Source organism: Pezoporus wallicus, unplaced genomic scaffold (genome assembly GCF_028554395.1).
Source record: "Pezoporus wallicus isolate ANWC-B61680 ecotype Strahan unplaced genomic scaffold, APGP_CSIRO_Pwel_v1 contig_5261, whole genome shotgun sequence".
Lineage (NCBI taxonomy): Eukaryota > Metazoa > Chordata > Aves > Psittaciformes > Psittacidae > Pezoporus > Pezoporus wallicus.
Window position 1 is genome coordinate 5,030,996 of NW_026642423.1, and position 13,556 is coordinate 5,044,551.

At 40.7% G+C, this 13,556-nt stretch overlaps 1 protein-coding gene across 5 annotated transcripts in view; it reads left to right on the forward strand.

Moving 5' to 3' along the window:
* Window positions 1-13,556, forward strand: part of EPB41L5 (erythrocyte membrane protein band 4.1 like 5) — a 55,816-nt gene that overhangs the window by 32,277 nt on the left and 9,983 nt on the right. For 4 of the 5 annotated variants that reach the window (XR_008975050.1, XM_057430353.1, XM_057430355.1 and 1 more), the window contains exons 16-18: window positions 413-528; window positions 11,818-11,984; window positions 12,542-12,636. Coding sequence is in view for 4 of the 5 variants with exons in the window: in XM_057430353.1 (XP_057286336.1) it covers window positions 413-528; window positions 11,818-11,984; window positions 12,542-12,636 (378 nt within the window). In the remaining variant the exon portion in view is untranslated. Of the gene's footprint in view, window positions 1-412; window positions 529-4,609; window positions 5,418-11,817; window positions 11,985-12,541; window positions 12,637-13,556 lie in introns of those variants that run through there. The other variant, XM_057430356.1, reaches the window with a different exon arrangement.

Genomic DNA, 13,556 nt, shown 5'->3' on the forward strand with positions numbered 1-13,556 from the left:
ATCTGTACTGATACCTAGGTTGCTACTCTGCCCAGCCTTTTGCCTTCTATGCAAAAGGAGTTGTTTTCTGTGAGCACTTACATTTCAAGTGGCAGTCCAAAGGCTCACAACCCGAAGGTGCTGGCTGTTACTGCAAAATTACCATCACAGAAGGAAAGCATTATTGCATGAATTTAAAAAGGACACAGCAGGCTGTAGCTTCTTAGTGAAACTTTAGAGCAGCATATGGTCCCAGTATGCCATACTGGAAAAGACTAGGCATAGTCTTTCTTTACTGTGGAAGTAAGGAAAGAAAACAGCCTTGCTTTAGCTTGGTACTTAAGGAGTGATGACATGTTTTGCTATGTGTAATGTGTCATTGCTTCATTAATGTGTGTATAGTAACTTACTTGTTTATATTCTGTCTCCAAAGAGCTGGAATGCAAAACCAAACCTACCTGTCCTAACAGCGGTTCCTTCTGCCCCAGTCTTAGTGGAAATAGAAAACCTCCCAAGGAGCCCAGGAGCCAGCCAGCAAGACAAGAAGTGGTATGTTCTGCTTTGCTGGGAAATGAATTCTGCTTGCTTATGCATGATTCAAGTAGTTGTTTCTTTATCTGCACTTAAATAAGCTGCCATCCTTGTATTCTTTATGTAAGTTGACAGTCAACTTACAATTAGTGATGATGCAGCTGATTTGTTGCTGTGAATGTAGGATGGGGAGGTGAGGACAACAGGCTTAGTCACTGCTAACTGAAAGAAAATTTCTCCAGGGGTGAAGAAATTATTAAATCAGCAACAGCATTTTCAAGTCTTGGAGAGAGCTGGGTCCTTCTCAGTTGCAATAATACTCCTTGTAATCCTTTGCTTGATATCACGGGGCCAAAGGACTTACCTCTATGCTTAACAAAATGCAGAACCTTGTAAACCACTATCCTTGTGAATTGTCATTTGAACGTTGTGAAATGAGCAAGCTGACTTTTTTCGTTATTCTGGACAGAATGGGAGCTTGAGGAAAATGACATAAGCAGAAGATAAGAGCTTTGATTTCATGTAATCAGACTGTTTTATGATTGGATGCATCTCAAAATGAGGGTGATTTGTTTGAAGGTAAATGTACATATAATTTACCTGAAAGTAATTTCATATTGCAAAGCTATTTCAAAGCCAAAACTGTCATATGTCAATGTAGTACTTGTGCACATGCCAACTTAACTTTTTCAGCTTCTTGTGCATTCAAAGGCAGTATGGCTTCTCCTTGAAGTGTAATTCTGGTTTCTGTGAGGTTCCAGGAGCACCAGTAGCAGTGATGGAATTGAGCAACACAAAACCTCTTATCTTAAGCAGTTTCAGCCCTCAAGAGAAAGGTCCTTCTCCCATTGTTGGACATATAAACCTACTTTGCTGCAGTATCTCTTAAAAGTATATGATATCTGTTTCTAACAGTGCTGTGACAAATGTACTTCAATTTCCTAAATCTTACTGATTAAAGACTTTTAATCCCATGGATTTTGGATTATAAGGGGGGTGGTAATTCTGCTTTGTGTTGCATTTTATTGAAGTGTCAATCAGAATATATGATCAATGCTGGGTTTTTTTCTTTTGCCCTCCTTATCTAGTGTCTGAAATCTGTGCTTGTCTATGATGAGATCCTGTTGATCACTCGATTCCTTCCGTGGTGGTGGGTGAAAGGTGGTGGTTTCTTTATTCTTCAGCATTTTCAATATGGTTTGCGTTTTATTCCTTTGGTCTAATTGCAAGATGAATGCTAGAAAATGGCATTTTCTTTGGTGGAAGTGTTTGACTCTTGCTCCAAACAGCTCTTCTTGGGTATCTGATTTGTGCTAGTGTTCTTGCTAGTATTTGCAAGGCTTCTGTTGCTTATGAAATCCCACTGCTTTTGTTTAGAAGCAGAGAGGAGTCTGTAGCCAATCTGTTTCAGTTTTGGTCTCGGTCTGCCTGGTTTTAGGATTAAGAATTTGAGCCTGTCTGTCTTAATATTGTCAAGGAATCTAAGCTTACATGCCAGCTGCTGCAGTGTCTAGCCTTTTTGTAGAAGAGTGCGGGTGAATACAAAATACACCTGCTTGTAACCCAAAACAACATGCCATAAAGAAAACAAGCTGCTTGGCAATGGATGCATTTTAACTGAGAGTGTGCATGTGTTATGTTTCTTAGAGACATATCATTATTGAAGGCAGTTGTCTTCTGGCAAAGAGGTTTTAATGTGTTCAGAGATAACAGTACTGCCTGTAATAAAGGGCAAATCCAGCTGTAGGAAGAAGACAACAGTTTGGAGCTGAGTCATCAATTGAGCTGCATTCTGGTTTCCTAGATGGGAAGTGGGGTTAGGTTAATATAATTACCAGAACATATGAATTTATTGTGGAGGCTTGGCTATTGCGCCTTCCAAGTCTTGGTGTCTCAATGCTGCTAACAAGATCTTTTTTCGACTGTTACTGTCTTTAATTGGCCTGTTTCTGCATGAGTTATCTTTGCTTTCTGTCAGAAAAATAGTCTTCTTTTAGAGAGAGTTTGCCAAGGATTGCTGAGAACACCAAAATCTTTTGGACTGGGGGTTTTTTAGATGGTTAGATTGAAGGGGTTTAGAAGTAAGGTCTTGACCTCATGAGTTTCTGTATGCTGCTTGGCAGATGCCTGTATTGGCTACCTTGCAGCTTAGATTCCTTCCTAATGTCAATGTTTCCTTTAATTTGAAATGTTAATGCTGCAGCTGCCAGCAGCAGTTGTGCCAGATTGTAGAGTACTTTGCCAGATAGGAAGGATTTTAGGGTTTTTATTTTTTATTTCTTTTTTACATTCCTGTAAAATTGTCTGTACAGGAAAGCTGGTCTGCAAATGGTCTGGAATATTAACTGTACAGCTGGGAAGCCTAAAACGCCATCAGTGTCATTGTAACTTTAATCTTTGCTCAAGAAGCTGTTTCTGTGCTAACACAGGACAGGAGACAACTAATATTTTTTTCCTTACTGTGGAATAAGTAGGGATTTTTTTATTTTATTTTTGTTTGCTAGTGGATGTAGCTTTCACTTAACTGCATAAATTAGAAAAACAGGGAAAATAATGTAACTGATTATGACTGGAGCCCTCAGTTTTCACAGGTCACTTCCTTGGTGTATTTCATGAAAAAACAGATCTCTGAATTTAGCCATGGGTGACCTTTATATAAATCCTCTCTCTTTTCTAAAGGAGGACTGTCCCTGACCATTAATCATTCACTGCTGTTGTGAATCCTGCATGCTTTTCTGCTTCCTTGCCTTAATATGTGTGATCTTCCTACTCATGAGCTGGCTGCCTGACTGCTCTGGCAGGGCTGGGAGTTTTAAACCAGGCTTTCTGGATCGTGAGAAGGTGGAATTTGAGCTGGGGGCTCTCCAGGACCTCTCTAGATAAACAACAATAGTGCTTCCACTTTGTTTACATTTGGGTCATTAAATAGCGAATTTTACACTGAACTGAAGGAATAAGTTTGTTTTAGGAATTTCTTTACTTGATTAGTTTATGTTTTTTTTAATATCTGACTTTACCTTGCCTCAGCCTCTCCTAAAACATACCAGTGAAAGATCCTAGTGCAACATGGACAACAGTTAACAGTTCATTGTCTGTTTTTTAAAGTCTTTTAAAATTCAGCTGTTTCAGTGAATTTCTTGTCGCTGCTGCTGTGAAGATGCTTGTGCCTAAAGCCTTACAGCTTTATGCCTCCAGCTAAGGGCTTCTCATAAAAATATGTTTCAGAACACTGTTTAAAGTAATTAGTGTTCTCCCCTGCTCCTTTTCCTCACTTTTGGAGGACTTTATTCGAGTTGTGGTATAGACTGGCTATAGCTATGCACAGGATTTCTATGGTTTTGATTTTAGGAGCTAAAAATTTAAAATTTACAAACCGTTATGCCCCCATATGCAAACTTAGAAAGCAAGGTCTTAGTTTCTATTGTGATCTTCTTAAAAATTCTTCTTTTCCCAACTAAGTGTATATTAATCAAGTATAGCTATAGTCAGCTTCTTCGGTACTATTTAGTCCCTTAGTAACCTAAATTGTGAAACTGTGTGCTCTACTCTTTCCTCCTGCATGATAACTTTCCTGAGTTTCTGTTTCCTTCTCTTTTTTTAACTTGCATTAGAATCTACGTTTTCCAGTGATTTTGAGTACTATGCTTGTTTCAGGTGTACATTTAGAGCTGCCACTTAAACCCTCTCAGCTTCCTGCGAATAAAATACACTGTATACTTGGGAGGCCTGTTCCTCCATCATGTTATCTTCTCCCATCTGTAAAATGCACATGGTTCTTGCTCAGTTTTGTGAAGTGCTTTGAAATATGAAATGCTGTTCATTTGGTAAGCGTAGACAGTGTATACATGGGATTGCTTAACTTGTCATTTCAGGCTTGTTTAAAAATGTGCATGGTGCTGAGCAGGAAAGGGGTTTATTTGACAGTGTCGTCATGTATGCATACTTTTGCATGCCTCCTTCTCTCAGTATTTACCTTCCAGCAATGCCTGTTTTCCTTGCCTTTTTGCACCAGTCTTCTTGTCTTTGCTTTACTTTTCCACCCTCTTCCTCATCCATACCTGTTTACTAATTGTGCCCCTCCCACTCCACGATAATACAGGCCCTTTGATGCTGCCGACCGCTGTCATCGTGGTGGAAGCCCGTGGGACGCGTGGGCCCTGCCGAGGACCCGCGCAGCGGAGGGACAGTACACCGCTTTTGTCCATGAGCGCAATGTGAAGAATGCAGGAATGCATAGCGGTGCTGGGACCTATGCTGTCCAAACCACCATGACCAGTCTCTGAGACATGGGCCTTTCTGGAGCTTGAGACTGCTGTCTAGCACAGGCTGGGAAAATATGTTTTGAGCTGTTTCTAAGATAAGGACAACAGACCCAAGGCTGATCATAGAAGGGGGAAAAAACCTTTTATTACAAAGGCCCTTCGTGTTGTGCTGTTGGTATTTAGTCCTTAAAGAAAAAAGTAACATATAGACCAGAAACCACCCATCACTCTTAGATTGAAAAGAGCATATATCTTTTTAATTGTGCTAAGGTTTTTCTTAATCATGGAAAGAAAAATGTTTTATTTTTAGGTGGGTTTAATTTCGAGTGCCATGCAGGCAGTCAGATTCATAATAATGCTACACGTGGAACTGGTAGATTATAATGTGTTTCAAAAGCATCTAAAGAGAGGTAGAGGATAGAACTGACCCTTCTTTTGAACCATGATTATTTAAAGATATCTAAGATAAATGAAATGGTTGATCTGAAAACTAACTTTTTATTTTATTTTATTTTTCTTTTTAGCAAGCCCTATGCTAAAAAATATTCTTTGGAAATGGAATATAATTATTTTAATTTTTTAAGAATAAAATGATCAGAACTCCTGAAAAGGCAAAGAGTAATTTTTGGTGGTTTTTTGGTTTCGTTGTGTTTGTTTCTGGGTGTTGGTTTTTTTGCTTTCTACAAAATTTTCTTCCTTTTTTCTTTTTCGTGCTGTGCTCCAGTTAAAATGAAACCAAAATATTCCTGACAAACACCAGTCCTACCATATGATTCATGAGGTTAATAATTGAGTCAGTGTTAAGACTCCAGCTTCATGGCTTGTTGGTGTTCTTGGGAGCCATTAACAGCGTGAAGAACTGCCTTTACCATTGAACACACTGTGTTTTCTAAAGTTAGCTGCTTTTAAATTCCAATATTATTTTCATATTAAAAAGAAAAAAATAGGAAAAAATGTGGTAGAGTGCTTTTAAAATTCACTTATATTGGGCTCTTAGAATAAAGAGGTTTGGAATTATTTTAAATTTGTTTAAATAAGTTTCAAATTTCTACAGAGACCAGAAATACAAAAGATTAGTTTTCAGGTATCCATCTCTGACAAACCAAGCAAGCAAGTCTTTAGCCAGGACATAACTTTATATTGCATGTGGTGTTTTGGCCACTCACCTTTGCATCTGACGGGGGAAAGAGATTGCTAATGAAATATGAGTCTGCTTAGAAAAAAGAGTTAATAAGAAGGATATGCAAGCTACGTATTAAAGATCTGTGGGATCTGCAGAGATGATCAGAACAATCTGTTGGGCTGGTTTTAGTTTTAGATTTTGCAAGGTAAATGTTGTGAACTTTTGAAGCAAAGCAGAAACTATTTGCTTACTGTTTATGAAGTTGCATAAGAATATGCAAATGGAAACAGGTGTTTTAACTTTATCTTATCATTTCCGTGTAGATGAGAGAGAAGCAGCAATTAATTTGAGTGGAGGAATTTGGGATAGTTTTGTATTTAAAATGCAAGAGCACTGTTGCAATAACAAGTCACTGTTTTACTGCAGAGTTATAAGTTCAACTGTGCTTGTGTAGTAGTCAGGCCACTATAAGTGGTGGCTGACTCCTCACGTATCAGAGAAATTTTGTGTAGCGATCACAGAATTAAAGAATAATTGGGGTTGGAAGATGCCTCTGGAGATCATGTGGTCCACCCCCATGCTAAAAGCAGGGTTGAGTAGAACAGGTTGCTCAGGACCATGCCAGCCAGGTTTTGAGTATCTCCAAGGATGGAGACTTTACACCCTCTCATGTTCTACCAACCTCACAGCAAAAAAATTTGTTTTTTCTTGTGTTTAAGTTAATCTCTTGTATTTCAGTTTGTGCCCATTGTTTCTTGTCCTGGACTCCCTTGAGAAGAGTCAGGCTGTTGTCTTTACTCTCCCCCCATCAGGTTTTTTTGAGCTTTCTCTTCTCCAGGCAGAACAGTAGCAGCTGTCTGGCCTCTCCCCCTATGTCAGATGCTCCAAACCCTTGATCGTCTTTCTGGTCCTCTGCTGCTCTTCCTTCAGGAGGGCCACATCTCTTTTGTCCTGGGGAGACCAGAGCTGGGCACAGCACTCCAAGGGTGTCTTACCAGTGCTGAGTGGAGGGCTGGGTGTCCCAGCTGCCTCCCGTGTGCTGGCTGTCAGGGACTGCCTTGGCATGAACTGCAAGTTTGCTAAGTAAAGCTCTGCATAAAGTTTTTGTAGTAGGTTTTTTGCATGACTGGAGAACTAGCCCAGATTCAGGGTAGGGGAAGCAACTCTGATTGCCTGCAATCCATCTGCCTTTAGGATTGATTTGTTTTAGTATGGTGTATGTTGCAAGCTTTTGCCATGTGGCTTTGATTCTTGCATACGTCCTGAAGGTTGATTTTGCTCTAAGCTGAGTTTATTTTAGTGTGATTTCATTGACTTAGAGAAAATTGCTGTCCTGGTTCCCACCATGGTAGGTGACAGCTCTTAATAGCAGGTGGGGAAATTGTACCACATTAGTACCAAAACCAGCTAGCTGCATTTTTACAGGGACAGGTCGTGTGCTCTAGAAATAGCACTGAGGAAACAGGTGGATGTCTTTCTAAACAGTGTGGTGGTGACAGATTCCACAAAGGTTAGGCAGCCAGCACCTTTTCCTAAGGGTGTTTCCTTTCCTGTAGTTGTTGGCTTATGTGTGTTATGCTATGTTGGCATTTGGAATTATCTTCAAACAAATGGGAGACAGCAGAAGTCTTGGAACTTAGAACCAGACTCGGCCTGTTTAGTTAAAAACTGAATGAGTTTGAAGAGTCTCCATTTGTAGGATCCTACATAACCAGGATTTTTTTCTTTGCTTTCTTCACTTTAAAAGGAAAAGGAAGTTCATATTTCTGAGTATTTTGCATTTCTGTTCAGAGGAAAAAAATCTGAAAAGGTGACAGGCTTAATTTTACTGCTCTTCTTACTTCAGGTACAGCACTGAATGACTCAAAATGAAGGAAATGAAGAAAGAATTTCCTACTAGTGTGCTACCTTGCAGTGTCAGCATAAGAAACTATTTTGTGTCACTAACAGAAGAAATAAATTAGCTTGTGTGGTGCTCCACACTGTTTCAAATTAGATTACTTGCAAAAGAATTAGTTCTTTTGCAGCAGACTCACATAGTTACTGTATTTTGTAGATTGTATTCCGCATACTGGAAGGAAGTATAGTTTTGCTTTTCAGCTAGGAAATTAGAAAAAAGAAATACCCTCTTTGTAGCTGTCAGCTTTCTCAGTCACCTTATGCATTGTATGCTGTATGGTACAATCTAATAGCAATGTATTTGTCAGGCAAAAAGAAGAAATCATGCAGTAGCTAACTCCCTGTGAGAGTTCCATGTCACAACTTCTGTGTGATTTAGTAGTGGGTTGACAAACCTTTCCGTGCACTTTGGCTATTCGTAATTATTTGTGTGGCTTGCACTCCTGGTATCTTATATCAGCTTTACCCTCAGAATATTTCTTAAAATGTGCTGATAGCAATTGTTTCTGAAGACATAAAGCCTGGCACTTACTACTATGCAAAGTTATCCCCTTTTAAGTGGGTAGATACATGTCCTGGGTTCAGCAGTACCAGTCATTTTTCTCCTTCTTGGTAGCTGGTGCAGTGCTGTGTTTTGACTTCCAGCCTGGGAACAGAACTGGTGATACCGATGTTTTCGGTTGTCACTAAGTGATGTTTACCCTGACCAAGGACTTTGTGAGGCTCATGCTCTGCCAGGGAGGAGGGGAAGCTGGAAGGAATCAGAGACGGGACACCTGCCCCAGGCTAGCCAAAGAGATGTTCCATACCACAGCACGTCATGCCCGGGGCGGGGGGTAACTGGGAGTTACCCGGAAGGACACAGGCTTCTGGGTCGGACTCGTTTCTTGGCTGGTGGTATTGTATTCCCTTCCCTTGTTATTTTCTCTTATCGTTGTTGTTGTTGGTAGTAGCAGTGGTGATTTGTGTTGTACGTTGGTTGCTGGACTGTTCTTGTCTCAACCTGTGGGAGTTGCACTCTTTTGATCCTTCTTACCATCCCTCCAGGAGCGGGGAAGGGAGAGCCTGGTGGGGGGGCGCCTTGATTGCTCTCAGCCTGGCACCACTCACTGGGAGTGAGTGAACAAGCTGTCTGGCTAGGGTTTAAACCACAACAATACAGGAACGTGGAAAGCTAATGTCCATTTCATTCTTGAGTACTGCACACTGACTGCTGTAGAAATCCCACTTTTCCTGGGAAGCCTTTTATTACCTTTACATTTGGTATGACAGGTCATCAGTGTTTTGTAAGAGAAGTCTAATTCTCTGCAGTGTTGAAAATAGTGTGAAGAATCTGGGTGGCCTCAAGCAATTTAATACTCTCTGGGGAGCTTGTCTTCTGTGCCTGCAAATTCCAGTGGTTGAGGGTCTCCATAGTATGACTTTCTTCTTGTGACTACCTATCTCGGGGTGGCCGAGTAGGTCTTTCAGTGGGTCTGAAGGCAAAATCAGATCACTTTGTACTTGAATGCTGCCTTTGGAGGCTTCTTTTGAGTCTGCCTAAAATGGTGCAAAATGCTAGTGTAATTATCCTACCAATTTTCTAATTAAGATAAATATTATTTTTCACTCATTTTCTCTCCACTCTGCTGCATTGAGAAGAAAAGCATTAGAAGATTACAGCATGAAGAAGTGTTACTGGTGCTGTACGTCACCTCTTACATGAAGTTCATAGGAGCTTATACCTGGTTCCTTCAACATGTCATGGCATTAGCACCTTTCTGTGCTGCAGGCAAACTTTGGATTTCCTATACTGGTTGTCATAGTAAACATTTGGGAGGCTATTTGCAAAAAAATATCAGAAGACAGGAAGAAAAGTGATGGCTTCATGTGAAGATCATAAAACACACCAGCTCTCATGCATAGGCATCCTCCAATAGTAAGATATGGGATTCAGTCTGTTTCCTTAAGTGAGAGAGCATCTATTCCTGCCTGTTTCTTCTAATAACTGAAGTTCTCTGTATCCATCATACCTTCTTTGCAAGACTATCTGCTGCTTGCCTTTTCCCATTAGTGCTGCACAGAGAGGCTGTACAGTAGGTGGGAAAGTTTCCTATTTACTTCGCTAGTAGCTTATTCCTCTGCTTTAAGAGAATCAAGCAGGTGACCTCAGTTTGCCTCACAGCAATTAATTGTGTCCTGGATTCAGCAGTAGCAGTCATTTTTCTCCTTCTTAGGAGCTGGTGCAGTGCTGTGTTTTTGACTCTCAGCCTGAGAATAACGCTGATAACACCAGTGTTTTTAGTTGTTGCTCGATAATGTTTAGTCTGACCAAGGACTTTCTGAGTCTCATGCTCTGCCAGGGAGGAGGGGAAGCCGGGAGGAAGCAGAGACAGGACACCTGACCCAAACTGACCAAAGAGGTATTCCATACCACACCACGCTATGCCCAGTATATAAATGGGGGCAGTTACCCAGAAGGGCTAGATCACTGCTTGGGTCGGGCTGGGTATCAGTCGGTGGATGGTGAGCAGTTGTATTCTCTTCCCTTGTTATTTCCCTTATCATTATTATTATTGGTGGTAGCAGTGGTGATTTGTGTTATACCTTAGTTACTGGACTGCTCTTATCTCAATCTGTGGGAGTTCCGTTCTTTCGATTCTCCTCCCCGTCCCTCCAGAGCGGTGGCAGGAAGGGGGGAGTAGTGAGCTAGAGGCTGTGTGGTTCTGGGTTGCTGGCTGGGCTTAAGCTACGACATTGTCTTAAGATGATTCGTACATTATTAGCACTAAAATGGTGGTATCCTATAATCTGTTTCAGAGGTATGTTTTTAACATTGGAAGGATTCTTTTGAGTGCTTGAGTTGGAGGGAGGAGTTTTTTCAAGGAGCCTCTAGTGAAACAGAGGTTCCAGGGGCTGGAGGGAGGCATGGGGCATTAAACCCAGTAGCGATAAGGGGCAGGTTGGTCTGAACTGTCAAATAGAAGTGTTTCTGTCTATGCATAAGGGGTAAGTTCTGTTGTGGCAAGTGCTTGCATGATATCATTGTTCTCGTATCTAGGACAGGACTTTCAAAAGGGATAGATTTTTCTTCTTAAACTAAATATTGCAACCAAACTATATGTAAGGAAGTGTGATTGTTGATTGAAATGGGGGACAGTCAAACTGCAGTTGTGTGCACCAGTTGTCTGATCAGCCATCATGTTTGCAGCAGTTGTTTTTTCCATATTTGTTACAGTTTGCTGTTAGGATAGCTTTAACAGTGTGCTGTTAGGATAGTTTAACAGTTTAACTGTTCCTGAACTTCAAAGAGATGGATGAGATTACTGACTGCATGTGCAACATAAGCATCACAATGTAACTTTTGTTGTAATTGTTTTTCTCTTTTGTAAATACAGATGGTAGGACAAAGTAAAAAGTAGATGTTACCATTAGAAAGCAAAGGAGGTGAAAGAAGTTATCCTGACAGGGTACAGAGTACATGCTATAGTTCACATAAAATACTGTCATAGCTAAGATTTCCTTCATGTCTCTGCCCAAGTTAATAAAACTGAAACTAGTTAAAGGTGTGCCTAACCATAGCATAGTGTCGGTGCAAACCTGTGCAGTGCCCCCTTCTGCCCTCTCTTCTACTTAAGAATGCTGGTTGTACAAATAGCTTTTTGTGAACAGTTTCAACTTTCTTCCCCCTTTTTCTTGAGAAGCATTTCTAAAGCATATCTTGAGTTTGTTAGAAAAACTTCAGATGTTTATTCCAAAAAGTGTATTTAATGGATAAAAACTTTCCTTCTCCTCCTATGTGATGAAAAAGCAGGCAACATGGACCCGTTCTGTCATGAAGTTACTTCTACAGACATGATATGTTGCCCCCCCCCCTTTTTTTTTAAACTCACTGAAAGCCAGTGTCTATTAGTTACCTGAAACAGTTTTTACAGAATGTGTCTGATTACCAAAAAAAAGATTGCATGTGTTCAAGGTTTTTTTTGTTACAGAAGAGTGGTAACATGATTCTGCATATCTCTGCTCGTCTTTCTACCTTTGCAGCGTACCTTTTGTTGATTTGCTAGACAGCACAGAGTTGCCAGAAACTTGTGTTGATGATGCAATAGGTCATCCAGTTGTTGGCTTGGCAACAGGAGATTCAGAAGAGGCTGTTAGTTGCCCCCATCCTGGCACAAAGGAAACTGCTACTGAAAAAGCAGACTCTGATCGTAAGCAAACTTACTGATTTTTTTTTTTCCTATTATCATGATGTGTGGAGTCAAAGTTAAATGATTAGGTTGTTATGAGGTCGTTTCCTGACCAAAATTCAGAAGTGTTTTAGGAAACTCCCTGAGATTATAATGCATAGGACAGTTTTACCCACAACTAGGGCAACAAAGTCAGTCAGCTCGCCCTGTTTCAACTGGAAGCAACTCATTTCCACAGGCAGAGGTACAAGGAAAAGTCACAGTTCTTCATGGGATTTGATTTCAGCCACAGATACAGTGAAGTGCAGCCATCTGAGCGATTAGCTCTTGCTGCTTGCTCATTCTTTGTGAGGATGGTTGGGTTAATGAACGTGAGGGGTGCAGAGTGTTGTGATTAGGTACATACAGTCTGTAGGCTTAGAAGTTGTATTCAAAGCTGAGTAAGTAGCTTTCCCTATCCCTGTGCTTTCCCCTAAAGCTTTAAAGCCATTGAATTAGTGCTCAGGACTAATGCAAGTTACAAGTCATGTAACTCCATCATAACATTAAGAAGTTGATATCTTTTTTATCTTTTTCAGCATTTGAAGACACATTCCTAAAGCTGAAACAGCTGGAGACAGAATGCAGCAGCCCTGTGCTACCGGAGCATCCTAATGTGAACATAAATGTGCAGGTACTTGGGCTTCCTTCCTCCTGGCTGCATCACTGAGCTTTGTTTAGATCATTCTGAGAAGTCTTGCACTTACTTTGGGCTGTTTGCAAGATTTTAAAGAGTATGAGTGAGTTATACTGGGGGGTAGTAAAGAAAATACGAATTCTTTGTTATATATAAACTTGTGTGTGACAAGGCAGTGAGATAAAGATGGGGGCAGGGATGCAAATGCATGTGTGCAGTCTGCAGCCTGGGGAAATTTTCCAAAATCCATGGGAGTAAAAGGCATAAATGCTTGAAATGTTCCTCAGGTATCTTTATCTGTACGTTACGTAACTCCATTATGTTGTATAGTTCACCCTCTTTCTGGGGGAGGTTTGCTGCTTTCCTGTTTCTTTTTTCCCATTAACTTTTTTTCAGTTACCGTTTGGTAACCCTCCCAGCAATTGTTCTGAAGATTTGTTTTAAGTCAAGCTTGGTGATCGGTCCCTCCTGTTAAGTAACCAGTTTTTACCTGCTTTCTGAAGTAGGTGCTAGTGCTTTTTATGTTTACTTAGAGAGGAGTGATGTGATTTGATTGAGTGCTCTCATAAATGCTTTGGAGCAAGTCAGGCTGCATTTCCACAGGCAACTGAGCTAAAGTACTAGCTTCAGTGCCCTGAACAGGATGAGGGCTCTTTTCTCCTTTGATCCTCCCTTACAACAGCAGTGAACTTTCATAGATTCACTGGTTGTCAGACTACTGCACCTATGCAGGATGTTGGGGTTTTTAATGAGCTTTAAAAAAAATGTAATTTAGATTTCCCTTACTCTGTTACCCTGGTGTTAAAGCTTTAGGTGCTTCACTGCACTTTGAACAAGCGAAGAGAGTAAAACACCTGGCAGTGTTACCTCTGGGTGTACTATCCTACCGTGTAGGGAGGCCCAAGGATTTATCAAAC